Source organism: Pezoporus wallicus, unplaced genomic scaffold, assembly GCF_028554395.1.
Source record: "Pezoporus wallicus isolate ANWC-B61680 ecotype Strahan unplaced genomic scaffold, APGP_CSIRO_Pwel_v1 contig_12925, whole genome shotgun sequence".
NCBI classification, from domain to species: domain Eukaryota; kingdom Metazoa; phylum Chordata; class Aves; order Psittaciformes; family Psittacidae; genus Pezoporus; species Pezoporus wallicus.
The window spans coordinates 1-15036 of NW_026635000.1; the positions used below are offsets into that span (position 1 = coordinate 1).

Genomic DNA, 15036 nt, shown 5'->3' on the forward strand with positions numbered 1-15036 from the left:
GGCAAATCCTGACCCCGCCCCCCCCATTTACCCCCTGGGGGGGCAAATCCTGACCCCCCCCCCCTTGCAGCTCCGCTTGAACAGCATCAAGAAGCTCTCGACCATTGCCTTGGCCCTGGGGGTCGAGCGCACCCGCAGCGAGCTCCTGCCCTTCCTTACTGGTAAGGGGGGGGATTTGCCCCCATGGGGGGGGAATTTGCCCCCATGGGGGGGGATTTGCCCCCCAAAAGGGGGAAATTGCCCCCAAAGGGGGGGAAATTGCCCCCAAAGGGGGGGTATTTGCCCCCACATGGGGGGAAATTGAACCAAGGGGGGGGGAATTGCCCCCAAGGGGGGGGAATTGCCCCCCAAGGGGGGGTATTGGCCCCCAAAAAGGGGGTGTTTGCCCCATGGGGGGGGTATTTGTCCCCATGGGGGGGGAATTGCCCCCAAAAAGGGGGAATTTGCCCCCACAGGGGGGGGTATTTGTCCCCATGGGGGGGGGATTTGCCCCCAAAGGGGGGGTATTTGTCCCCATGGGGGGGGGGGATTTGCCCCTATAAGGGGGGGATTTGCCCCCATGGGGGTATTTGCCCCCAAAGGGGGAGTATTTGCCCCCATGGGGGGGGATTTGCCCCCAAAGGGGGGGGTATTTGCCCCCAATGGGGGGGGAATTGAACCAAGGGGGGGGGTTTTGCCCCCCAAGGGGGGGAATTGCCCCCATGGGGGGGTATTTGCCCCATGGGGGTGGTATTTGCCCCCATGGGGGGGTATTTGCCCCCAAAGGGGGGGAATTTGCCCCCAAAGGGGGGGGTATTTACCCCCATGGGGGGGGTATTTGCCACCAAGGGGGGGTATTTGCCCCCATGGGGGGGGGGAATTGAACCAAGGGGGGGGAATTGCCCCCATGGGGGGGGGTATTTGCCCCCATGGGGGGGGTAACAAGGGGGGGGTCCTAGGTGCTCCTATGGGGGCGCAAAAGCTGCCCTGTTGTAGGCTAATGGGGGGGAGGGAAGGGGAGGGGCTTAAGGGGTGGGAGGGGCTTAAAGGGTGGGGGGGCTTAAAGGATGGGAGGGGCTTAAGGAGTGGGAGGGGCTTGGGAAGGGGGAGGGGCTTAAGGCGGTTAGGGTGGGCTAAGTGGGTGGGAGGGCCTTAAGGGATAGGAGGTAAAGGGGGAGGAGCTTAAGGGGTGGGAAGGGAGGGGAGGGTGGGAGGGCTTAAGGGAGGGGAGGGAGGGGTAGGAGGGGTTTAAGGGGTGGGTGGGCCTTATGGGATGGGTGAGGCTTAACGGGTGGGAGGGGTTTAGGTGATAGGAGTGCCTGAAGTGGTGGGAGGGGTTTAAGGGGTGGGTGGGGCTTAAGCAGAAAGGTTTAAGGGAAGGGAGGGGCTTATGGGAGTGGGTGGAGCTTATTGGATGGGATGGCTTTAGGAGGGATGGGAGGAGCTTGAGGGGTGGGCGGGGCTAAAGGGCATGGGATGAGTTTAAGGAATGGGAGGAGCTTAAAAGATGGGAGGAGCCAAAGGAATAGGAGGGGTTCGGGGGGGTTCAAAGCCTGCACCCATGGGTGCTGGGTGCTTCCTCCCCCCCAGACACCATCTACGATGAGGATGAGGTGCTGCTGGCGCTGGCCGAGCAGTTGGGCACCTTCACCGCGCTCGTCGGGGGGCCCGAATACGTGCATTGCCTGCTGGTAGGGACCCAGCACCCATGGGTGCCATTGGGGTGGGGTGGGTGCCATTGGGGTGGGTCGGGTGCCATTGGGATGGGTTGGGTGCCATTGGGGTGGGGTGGGTGCCATGGGTGGGTGCCATTGGGGTGGGTTGGGTGCCATTGGGGTGGGTCGGGTGCCATTATGATGGGTGGGTGCCATTGTGATGGGTGGGTGCCATTGGGGTGGGGTGGGTGCCATTGGGGTGGGTCGGGTGCCATTGGGGTGGGTCGGGTGCCATTGGGGTGGGTAGGGTGCCATTATGATGGGTGGGTGCCATTGGGTTGGGTCGGGTGCCATTGGGGTGGGTCGGGTGCCCTTGGGGTGGGTAGGGTGCCCTAATGAGGGGTGGGAGCGATAGGGAGGGGTTCGGTGACATGGGGGTGGGTTGGGTGCCATTGGGGTGGGTTGGGTGCCATTGGGTTGGATGCCATTTGGTGGCTTGGGTGCCATTGGGGTGGGTTGGGTGCCATTGGGGTGGGTCGGGTGCCATTGGGGTGGGTGGGTGCCATTGGGGTGGCTTGGGTGCCATTATGATGGGTGGGTGCCATTGGGGTGGGTCGGGTGCCATTGGGATGGGTTGGGTGCCATTGGGGTGGGGTGGGTGCCATTGGGGTGGGTCGGGTGCCATTGGGGTGGGTAGGGTGCCATTATGATGGGTGGGTGCCATTGGGGTGGGTCGGGTGCCATTGGGTTGGGTTGGTTGGCACTGGGGTGGGTTGGGTGCCATTATGATGGGTGGGTGCCATTGGGATGGGTTGGGTGCCATTGGGGTGGGTTGGGTGCCATTGGGTTGGATGCCATTTGGTGGCTTGGGTGCCATTGGGGGGGTTGGGTGCCATTGGGGTGGGTCGGGTGCCATTGGGGTGGGTTGTGTGCCATTATGATGGGTGGGTGCCATTGGGTTGGGTTGGGTGCCATTGGGGTGGGGTGGGTGCCATTGGGATGGGTTGGTTGACCATTGGGATGGGTTGGTTGACCATTGGGATGGGTTGGGTGCCATTGGGATGGGTTGGTTGACCATTGGGATGGGTTGGTTGGCCATTGGGATGGGTTGGGTGCCATTGGGATGGGTTGGGTGCCATTGGGATGGGTTGGTTGACCATTGGGATGGGTTGCTTGGCCATTGGGATGGGTTGGGTGCCATTGGGATGGGTTGGTTGACTATTGGGATGGGTTGGGTGCCATTGAGATGGGTTGGTTGGCATTGGGATGGGTTGGGTGCCATTGGGATGGGTTGGGTGCCATTGGTATGGGTTAGTTGGCCATTGGGATGGGTTGGGTGCCATTGGGATGGGTTGCTTGACCATTGGGATGGGTTGGGTGCCATTGGGATGGGTTGGTTGGCCATTGGGATGGGTTGGGTGCCATTGGGATGGGTTGGGTGCCATTGGGATGGGTTGGGTGCCATTGGGGTGGGGTGGGTGCCATTGGGATGGGTTGGTTGGCCGTTGGGATAGGTTGGTTGACCATTGGGATGGGTTAGTTGGCATTGGGATGGGTTGGGTGCCATTGGGATGGGTTGGGTGCCATTGGGATGTGTTGCTTGACCATTGGGATGGGTTGGGTGCCATTGGGATGGGTTGGGTGCCATTGGGATGTGTTGCTTGACCATTGGGATGGCTTGGGTGCCGTTGAGCCCCCTTGAGTCCCATTGGATCCCCGTTGGGCCCCATTGGATCCCCATTGTGTGTCGTCATCCCCCTTCCTTGTGCTTTCAGCCCCCCCTGGAGAGCCTGGCCACGGTGGAGGAGACGGTGGTGCGGGACAAGGCGGTGGAGTCGCTGCGGGCCGTGTCCCATGAGCACGCCCCCCCCGACTTGGAGGGCCACTTCGTGCCCTTGGTCAAGCGCCTGGCGGGGGGGGGATTGGTTCACGTCGCGCACCTCGGCCTGCGGGCTCTTCAGCGTCTGCTACCCCCGTGTCTCCAGCCCCGTCAAGGCCGAGCTGAGGCAGTGAGTGCCGTGGGGGGGGGGGTTTGAAAGGCATCTATGGCACCCCATAGGCTTTAGGTTGGGCCGTTGGGGTGTTAGGGGGTCAATGGGAGCCTCTAGGGTGGCCTCGACCCAACTGTGGTGGTCCCAACCCATCTTAGATGGTCCTCAAGGGCATCTGTGACATCCCATAGTCTTTAGGTTGGGCCGTTGGGGTGTTAGGGGGTCAATGGGAGCCTCTAGGGTGGCCTCGACCCAACCGTGGTGGTCCCAACCCATCTTAGATGGTCCTCAAGGGCATCTGTGACATCCCATTTCTTTAGGTTGGGCCATTGGAGTGGTAGGGGGTCAATTGGAGCCTCTAGGGTGGCCTCGACCCAACCGTGGTGGTCCCATCGCATCGTACGTGGTCCTCAAGGGCATCTATGGCATCCCATAGTCTTCATGTTGACCCTATAACCCATTATATGGTCCATAGGTTGGTCAGTGGGAGGCTATGGGTTGTCCTCGACCCAACTGTGGTGGTCCCGACCCATCTTAGATGGTCCTCAAGGGCATCTGTGACATCCCATAGTCTTTAGGTTGGGCCGTTGGGGTGTTAGGGGGTCAATGGGAGCCTCTAGGGTGGCCTCGACCCAACTGTGGTGGTCCCATCGCATCGTACGTGGTCCTCAAGGCCATCTATGGCATCCCATAGTCTTCATGTTGGGCCGTTGGGGTGTTAGGGGGTCAATGGGAGCCTCTAGGGCGGCCTCGACCCAACTGTGGTGGTCCCATGGCATCGTACGTGGTTCTCAAGGGCATCTATGGCATCCCATAGTCTTCATGTTGACCCTATAACCCATTATGGGGTCCATAGGTTGGTCAGTGGGAGCCTGTAGGGTGGCCTCGACCCAACCGTGGTGGTCCCATCGCATCGTAGATGGCCTTCAAGGCCATCTATGGCATCCCATGGTCTTCATGTTGACCCTATAACCCATTATGGGGTCCATAGGTTGGTCAATGGGAGCCTCTATGGTGTCCTCGACCCAACCATGGTGGTCTCATCGCATTGTACATGGTCATCAAGGGCATCTATGGCATCCCATAAGCTTTAGGTTGGGCCGTTGGGGTGTTAGGGGGTCAATGGGAGCCTCTAGGTTGGCCTCGACCCAACTGTGGTGGTCCCAACCCATCTTAGATGGTTCTCAAGGCCATCTATGGTACCCCATCCCCTCCTTTCCCATCCCTTTTATCCCATCCCATCCCTTCTCTCCCATCCCATCCCATCCTTTCCCATCCCATTCCTTCTCTCCCATCCCATCCCTTCTTTATCCCATCCCTTCTATCCCATCCCATCCCTCCCATCCCATCCCTTCTCTCCCATCCCATCCCTCCCATCCCATCCCTTCTCTCCCATCCCATTATCCCCTTATGCCATATCCCATTATCCCATATCCCGTTATATCCCATTATCCCGTTACCCCGTTATCCCATTATCCCATTACCCTGTTTTATCCCATATCCCATTATACCATACCCCGTTATCCCATATCCCATTATCCCATCATCCTGTTACCCTGTTATGCTGTTACCCTGTTACCTCATATCCCATTATCCCATTACCCCGTCATCCCATTATCCCATTACCCTGTTACCCCGTTATCCCATATCCCATTATCCCATTCCCGTTACCCCATACCCCATTACCCCATTATCCCATATCCCGTTACCCCGTTATCCCATATCCCGTTACCCCGTTATCCCGTTATCCCATATCCCGTTACCCCGTTATTCCATTATCCCATATCCCGTTACCCCGTTACCCTGTTATCCCATTATCCCATATCCCGTTACCCCGTTATCCCATTATCCCATATCCCGTTACCCCGTTACCCTGTTATCCCATTATCCCATATCCCGTTACCCCGTTATCCCAAATCCCGTTACCCCGTTACCCCGTTATCCCATTATCCCATATCCCATTACCCCGTTATCCCATTATCCCATATCCCGTTACCCCATATCCCATACCTGTTACCCCGTTATCCCGTTACCCCATATCCCGTTATCCCGTTATCGCATACCCCGTTATCCCATTATCCCATATCCCATTACCCCCTATCCTGTTACCCCATACCCTTTTACCCTGTTACCCCATATCCCGTTATCCCATATCCCGTTACCCGTTATCCCGTTATCCCATATCCCATTATCCCGCCGTCCCGCAGGTACTTCCGCACGCTGTGCTCCGACGACACGCCCATGGTGCGCCGCGCCGCCGCTTCCAAGCTTGGGGAATTCGCCAAGGTCCTGGAGCTCGAGCACGTCAAGAGCGAGATCATTCCCATGTTCTCCAGCCTGGCCTCCGACGAGCAGGTCCTGGCATTCCCTATGGAATACCCATTGGTCCCTATGGGATTCCCGTTATTCCCTATGGGATTCCCGTTATTCCCTATGGGATTCCCATCATTCCCTATGGAATTCCCATTGGTCCCTATGGGATTCCCGTTATTCCCTATGGGATTCCCATCATTCCCGATGGAATTCCCATTGGTCCCTATGGGATTCCCGTTATTCCCTATGGGATTCCCATCATTCCCTATGGAATACCCATTGGTCCCTATGGGATTCCCGTTATTCCCTGTGGGATTCCCGTCATTCCCTGTGGGATTCCCGTCATTCCCTATGGAATTCCCATTATTCCCTATGGGATTCCCGTTATTCCCTATGGGATTCCCATCATTCCCTATGGAATTCCCATTGGTCCCTATGGGATTCCCGTTATTCCCTGTGGGATTCCCGTCATTCCCTGTGGGATTCCCGTCATTCCCTATGGAATTCCCATTATTCGCTATGGGATTCCCGTTATTCGCTATGGGATTCCCATCATTCCCTATGGAATTCCCATTGGTCCCTATGGGATTCCCGTTATTCCCTATGGGATTCCCGTTATTCCCTATGGGATTCCCATCATTCTGTATGGAATACCCATTGGTCCCTATGGGATTCCCGTTATTCCCTATGGGATTCCCATCATTCCCGATGGAATTCCCATTGGTCCCTATGGGATTCCCGTTATTCCCTATGGGATTCCCATCATTCCCTATGGAATTCCCATTGGTCCCTATGGGATTCCCGTCATTCTCCATAGAATTCCTGTTACTCCCTATGGGATTCCCATCATTCCCGATGGAATTCCCATTGGTCCCTATGGGATTCCCGTTATTCCCTATGGGATTCCCATCATTCCCTATGGAATACCCATTGGTCCCTATGGGATTCCCATTGGTCCCTATGGGATTCCCATTATTCACTATGGGATTCCCATCATTCCCTATGGAATACCCATTGGTCCCTATGGAATTCCCATTATTCACTATGGGATTCCCATCATTCCCTATGGAATACCCATTGGTCCCTATGGGATTCCCATTATTCACTATTGAATTCCCATCATTCCCTATGGAATTCCTGTTATTGCCTATGGAATTCCTATTGTACCCCATGGGATTCCCATTATTCCCCATGGGATTCCCGTTATTCCCTATGGAATTCCCGTTATTCCCCATAGATTTCCCATTGTTCCCAACGGAATTCCAGTTATTTCCTAGGGAATTCCATCATTCCCTATGGAATTCCCGTTATTCCCTATGGATTTCCCGTTATTCCCATGGAATTCCCGTCAATCCCTATGGAATTCCCATCATTCCCTATGGGATTCCCGTTATTCCCTGTGGGATTCCTGTCATTCCCTATGGGATTCCCATTGTTTCCTACGGAATTCCTGTTATTCCCCATGGAATTCCCATCATTCCCTATGGGATTCCGTTATTCCCTGTGGGATTCCCGTCATTCCCTATGGGATTCCCATTGTTTCCTATGGAATTCCTGTTACTCCCCATGGAATTCCCATCATTCCCTATGGAATTCCCATTATTCCCTGTGGAATTCCCATTGTTCCCCATGGAATTCCCATTCTTCCCCATGGGATCCCCATCATTCCCTATTGGATCCCCATCATTCCCTATGGAATACCTTATGCAATCCCCATCAATCCCTATGGGACCATTCCTTGTGTGATTCCCTATGGCATTCTCTATAGCATCATTCTCTAGGTGATTCCCTATGTGTCCCTGTGGGATTCCCAGTGTGATTCCCAATGGATCCCTGTGTAATTCCCCATGTGATTCTCTGTGGGATTCCCTATGGGACCATTCCCAATGGATCCCTATGTGATTCCCAATGGATCCCTATATGATTCCCTAGGTGATTCCCTATTTAGCCCTATATGATTCCCAGTGGATCCCTATGGGATTCCTTATGGGACCGTTCCCTATGGGATTCCCTATGTATCCCTATGTGATTCCCAATGGATCCCTATGGGATTCCTCATGGGATTCCCAATGGATCCCTATGTGATTCCCTCTATGATTCCCTATGGGATTCCCTATGGGACCATGCCGTATTTGAGTCCCTCTGTATCCCTATGTGTTTCCCTATGCATCCCTATGTGTTTCCCAATGGATCCCTCTGTGTTTCCCAATGCATCCCTATGTGTTTCCCAATGGATCCCTATGTGATTCCCTATGGATTCCTATGGGACCATTCCCTATGTGTTTCCCAGTGCATCCCTATGTGTTTCCCTATGGGACCCTTCCCAATGGATCCCAATGGATCACTCCCAATGCATCTCTATGGGACCCTTCCCAATGCATCCCAATGGATCGATCCCAATGGATCCCAATGGATCATTCTCAATGCATCACAATGGATCGATCCCAATGGATGGATCCCAATGGATCCCAATGTGATTCCCCCTGCAGGTCTCGGTGCGGCTGCTGGCGGTGGAGGCGTGTGTGAGCATCGCGCAGCTGCTGCCGCAGGGCCCTCCCTATGGGACCCTTCCCAATGCATCCCAATGGAGCGATCCCAATGGATCCCAACGGATCGATCCCAATGCATCCCAATGGAGCGATCCCAATGGATCCCAATGGATCGATCCCAATGGATCCCAATGGATCATTCTCAATGGATCCCAATGGATCGATCCCAATGCATCCCAATGGATCCCAATGGATCATTCTCAATGGATCCCAATGGATCGATCCCAATTTATCAATCCCAATGGATCATTCTCAATGGATCCCAATGGTTCGATCCCAATTGATCCCAATGTGATTCCCAATGGATCCCAATGGATCGATCCCAATGGATCGATCCCAATGCATCTCAATTTATCGATCCCAATGGATCCCAATGGATCGATCCCAATGGATCATTCTCAGTGGATCCCAATGGATCGATCCCAATGCATCCCAACGGATCGATCCCAATGGATCATTCTCAATGGATCCCAATGTGATTCCCAATGGATCCCAATGTGATTCCCAATGGATCCCAATGTGATTCCCAATGGATCCCAATGTGATTCCCCCCCTGCAGGACTCGGTGCGGCTGCTGGCGGTGGAGGCGTGCGTGAGCATCGCGCAGCTGCTGCCGCAGGGCCCTCCCTATGGGACCCTTCCCAATGCATCCCAATGGAGCGATCCCAATGGATCCCAATGGAGCGATCCCAATGGATCCCAATGGAGCGATCCCAATGGATCATTCTCAATGGATCCCAATGGATCGATCCCAATGGATCGCAATGGATCCCAATGTGATTCCCACTGGATCCCAATGGATGGATCCCAATGGATCCCAATGTGATTCCCCCCCCGCAGGACTCGGTGTGGCTGCAGGCGGTGGAGGCGTGCGTGAGCATCGCGCAGCTGCTGCCGCAGGGCCCTCCCTATGGGACCCTTCCCAATGCATCCCAATGGAGCGATCCCAATGGATCCCAATCGATCATTCTCAATGCATCCCAATGGATCGATCCCAATGGATCCCAATGGATCGATCCCAATGGATCCCAATGGATCGATCCCAATGGATCGATCCCAATGCATCTCAATCTATCGATCCCAATGGATCCCAATGGATCGATCCCAATGGATCGATCCCAATGGATCATTCTCAGTGGATCCCAATGGATCGATCCCAATGCATCCCAACGGATCGATCCCAATGGATCATTCTCAATGGATCCCAATGGATCGATCCCAATGCATCCCAACGGATCGATCCCAATGGATCATTCTCAATGGATCCCAATGGATCGATCCCAATGGATCCCAATGTGATTCCCAATGGATCCCAATGTGATTCCCCCCCTGCAGGACTCGGTGCGGCTGCTGGCGGTGGAGGCGTGCGTGAGCATCGCGCAGCTGCTGCCGCAGGAGGAGCTGGAGGCGCTGGTGCTGCCCACGCTGCGGCAGGCGGCCGAGGACAAGTCCTGGCGGGTGCGGTACATGGTGGCCGACAAGTTCACCGAGGTCAGTGACGTCAGCGGTGACGTCATCAGTGACGTCATCAGTGGGGTCATCGATGGGGAGCAATGGGAGCATCAATGGGGTCATCGATGGGGAGCAATGGGGTCATCAATGGGGGGGGAATGGGAGAGCATCAATGGTGGCCGACAAGTTCACCGAGGTCAGTGACGTCATCGGTGACGTCATCAACCGCGTCATCAATGGGGTCATCGATGGGGAGCAATGGGAGCATCAATGGGGTCATCGATGGGGAGCAATGGGAGCATCAATGGGGTCATCAATGGGGTCATCGATGGGGAGCGATGGGAGCATCAATGGGGTCATCAGTGGGGAGCAATGGGAACATCAATGGGGTCATCAATGGGGAGCAATGGGGTCATCGATGGGGTCATCAATGGGGAGCAATGGGGTAACAAGGGGGGAAATGGGAGAGCATCAATGGGGCAGCAATGGGAACATCAGTGGGGCAGCAATGGGAACATCAGTGGGGCTCAATGGGAACATCAATGGGGCTCAATGGGAACATCAATGGGGCTCAATGGGAACATCAATGGGGCTCAGTGGGAACATCAATGGGGCTCAGTGGGAACATCAATGGGGCTCAGTGGGGCAGCAATGGGGCTCATCAGTGGGGCAGCAATGGGAACATCAGTGGGGCTCAATGGGAACATCAATGGGGCTCAATGGGAACATCAATGGGGCTCAATGGGAACATCAATGGGGCTCAGTGGGAACATCAATGGGGCTCAGTGGGGCAGCAATGGGGCTCAATAGGAACATCAGTGGGGCTCAGTGGGAACATCAATGGGGCTCAATGGGAACATCAATGGGGCTCAATGGGGACATCAATGGGAACATCAGTGGGGCTCAATGGGAACTCAATGGGGCTCAATGGGAACATCAGTGGGGCTCAATAGGAACATCAATGGGGCTCAATGGGGACATCAATGGGAACATCAGTGGGGCTCAATGGGAACATCAATGGGGCAGCAATGGGAACATCAATGGGGCTCAATAGGAACATCAATGGGGCTCAGTGGGGCAGCAATGGGGCTCAATAGGAACATCAGTGGGGCTCAATGGGAACATAAATGGGGCTCAATGGGAACATCAATGGGGCAGCAATGGGACCATCAATGGGGCTCAATGGGAACATCAATGGGGCTCAATGGGAACATCAATGGGGCAGCAATGGGACCATCAATGGGGCTCAGTGGGAACATCAATGGGGCTCAATGGGAACATCAATGGGGCAGCAATGGGAACATCAATGGGGCTCAATGGGAACTCAATGGGGCAGCAATGGGAACATCAATGGGGCTCAATGGGAACATAAATGGGGCAGCAATGGGACCATCAATGGGGCTCAGTGGGAACATCAATGGGGCTCAGTGGGGCAGCAATGGCAACATCAGTGGGGCACTGTGGGGCTCTACCTCTCTCCAGTGCTCCCCTACCTGCTCCCATTGGATGCCCCCTTTGGGTGTGGGTCCCGCGCCCCACATCTATGGGGCAGGACCCATTGAACCCCCTTCCTGCCCCATAGCTCCAGCGCGCCGTGGGGCCGGAGATCACCAAGAGCGACCTGGTCGGGGCCTTCCAGAGCCTCATGAAGGACTGCGAGGCCGAGGTGCGGGCGGCTGCGTCCCATAAGGTCAAAGGTGAGCCCCATAGCGACCCATAGAGACCCATAGAGAGCCATAGGGACCCATAGAGACCCATAGAGAGCCATAGGGACCCATAGCGACCCATAGAGACCCATAGAGACCCCATAGAGACCCATAGAGACCCCATAGGGACACATAGAGACCCCATAGGGACCCATAGCAACCCATAGAGACCCATAGAGAGCCATAGGGACCCATAGAGACCCATAGAGACCCATAGAGAGCCATAGAGAGCCATAGGGACCCATAGCGACCCATAGAGACCCCATAGGGACCCATAGAGACCCATAGAGACCCCATAGGGACCCATAGCAACCCATAGAGACCCATAGAGAGCCATAGAGAGCCCATAGGGACCCATAGAGACCCATAGAGACCAATAGTGACCCATAGAGAACCCATAAGGACCCATAGAGACCCATAGGGACCCATAGTGACCCATAGAGACCACATAGTGACTCACAGGGACCCATAGAGACCCCATAGAGACCCACAGAGACCCGTAGGGACCCATAGAAACCCCATAGAGACCCCATAGAGGCCCCATAGAAACCCATAGAGAGCCCATAGGGACCCATAGAGACCCATAGGGACCCATAGTGACCCATAGAGGCCACATAGTGACCCACAGGGACCCATAGAGACCCATAGAGACCCATAGAGAACCCATAGAGACCCACAGAGACCCATAGAGACGAATGGAGAACCCATAGAAACCCCATAGGGACTCACAGAGACCCATAGGGACCCATAGAGACCCCATGGGGACCCATAGAGACCCACAGAGACCCATAGAGACAAATAAGGACCCATAAAGACCCCATAGAGACCCCACAGAGACCCATAGAGACACACATAAGGACCCATAGCCATAACTTAGCCCCATTCCCACCCCATTGCTGCCCCATAACTTAGCCCCAGTCCCACCCCACTGCTGCCCCATAACTTAGCCCCATTCCCACCCCACTGCTGCCCCATAACTTAGCCCCATTCCCACCCCATTGCTGCCCCATAACTTAGCCCCATTCCCACCCCATTGCTGCCCCATAACCACCCTCTGCTGCCCCATACCAATCCCATATCCAGCCCCATAACTTAGCCCCATTCCCACCCCATTGCTGCCCCATAACTTAGCCCCATTCCCACCCCACTGCTGCCCCATAACTTAGCCCCATTCCCACCCCATTGCTGCCCCATAACTTAGCCCCATTCCCACCCCACTGCTGCCCCATAACTTAGCCCCATTCCCACCCCATTGCTGCCCCATAACCACCCTCTGCTGCCCCATACCAATCCCATATCCAGCCCCACAACTTAGCCCCATCCCCACCCCATTGCTGCCCCATCCCCACCCCATCCCTCAGCCCCATCCCCACCCCACAGCTGCCCCATAACCACCCTCTGCTGCCCCATACCAACCCCATATCCAGCCCCATAACTCAGCTCCATCCCCACCCCATCCCAGCCCCATTGCTGCCCCATACCCACCCCATACCCAGCCCCATTTCTGCCCCACACTAACCCCATCCCCAGCCCCATCCCCAGCCCCACAGCTGCCCCATGCCCACCCCACAGCTGCCCCATACCCACCCCACTGCTGCCCCATCCCCAGCCCCACAGCTGCCCCATGCCCACCCCACTGCTGCCCCATAACCACCCCATACCCACCCCATAACTCAGCTCCATCCCCACCCCATACCCAGCCCCATACCCAGCCCCACAGCTGCCCCATCCCCATCCCCACAGCTGCCCCATAACCACCCCATACCCACCCCATTTCTGCCCCATCCCCAGCCCCACAGCTGCCCCACAGCTGCCCCAGCGCCCCCTTTACCTGGGCCTCCACCCTCTGGTGCGTGCTCAGGCTCCCCGGCTGCCCCACAACCATTCCCCTGCGCAGCTGCCCCATACCCACCCCATATCCAGCCCCATAACCACCCCATACCCACCCCATTGCTGCCCCATCCCCAGCCCCACAGCTGCCCCATACCCACCCCATATCCAGCCCCATAACTCAGCCCCACAGCTGCCCCATACCCAGCCCCATGCCCACCCCATCCCCACCCCACTGCTGCCCCATACCAACCCCATATCCAGCCCCATAACTCAGCTCCATCCCCACCCCATACCCAGCCCCACAGCTGCCCCACAGCTGCCCCATAACCACCCCATATCCAGCCCCACAACTCAGCTCCATCCCCACCCCACACCCAGCCCCATCCCCAGCCCCACAGCTGCCCCATACTCACCCCATTGCTGCCCCATGCCCACCCCACAGCTGCCCCATACCCACCCCATATCATGCCGAATTGATCTGAGCCTTTAGTCTGCCCCACAGCTGCCCCATACCCAGCCCCATGCCCACCCCACAGCTGCCCCATAACCACCCCATATCCAGCCCCATAACTCAGCTCCATCCCCACCCCATACCCAGCCCCACAGCTGCCCCACAGCTGCCCCATAACCACCCCATATCCAGCCCCACAACTCAGCTCCATCCCCACCCCACACCCAGCCCCATCCCCAGCCCCACAGCTGCCCCATACTCACCCCATTGCTGCCCCATGCCCACCCCACAGCTGCCCCATACCCACCCCATATCCAGCCCCATAACTCAGCCCCATAACTCTGCCCCACAGCTGCCCCATACCCAGCCCCATGCCCACCCCACAGCTGCCCCATAACCACCCCATATCCAGCCCCATAACTCAGCCCCATCCCCACCCCATACCCAGCCCCACAGCTGCCCCACAGCTGCCCCATAACCACCCCATATCCAGCCCCACAACTCAGCTCCATCCCCACCCCACACCCAGCCCCATCCCCAGCCCCACAGATGCCCCATCCACACCCCATTGCTGCCCCATCCCCACCCCACTGCTGCCCCATACCAACCCCATATCCAGCCCCATAACTCAGCTCCATCCCCACCCCATCCCAGCCCCACAGCTGCCCCATGACCACCCCACAGCTGCCCCATACCCACCCCATATCCAGCCCCATAACTCAGCCCCATTTCTGCCCCACAGCTGCCCCAGCGCCCCCTTTACCTGGGCCTCCACCCTCTGGTGCGTGCTCAGGCTCCCCGGCTGCCCCACAACCATTCCCCTGCGCAGCTCCTCCCGCCGCAGCCCCCGCAGCAGCGCCCCCAGGTTGTCCCCGGCCTCGGCGTGCGCCAGGCTCTTGTGGAACATCTCAATGCCTGCAATGGGGCGCAGTGGGGCGGGATAGGGGGGCTATGGGGCGGGATAGGGGGGCTATGGGGGGCTATGGGTGCTATGGGGAGGGATATGGGGGGTGCTATGGGGCAGGATATGGGGGGCTATGGGGCGGGATATGGGGGGTGCTATGGGGGGCAGTGGGGGGGCAATGGGGTGGCTATGGGGCAGTGGGG

General features: G+C 56.9%; 1 protein-coding gene across 1 annotated transcript; it reads left to right on the top strand.

Moving 5' to 3' along the window:
• Positions 1-64: 64 nt before the first annotated feature.
• LOC130592822 (serine/threonine-protein phosphatase 2A 65 kDa regulatory subunit A alpha isoform-like) lies at positions 65-11659 on the top strand (the record flags this gene model as incomplete). The annotated part of the gene is given in 7 exon segments (XM_057397438.1): positions 65-161; positions 1570-1670; positions 3410-3547; positions 3549-3643; positions 5833-5980; positions 9823-9978; positions 11522-11659. Coding segments are annotated over 7 exon segments (873 nt in total), but the record flags the coding sequence as incomplete, so codon positions are not given.
• Between the last annotated feature and the right edge of the window lie 3377 nt (positions 11660-15036).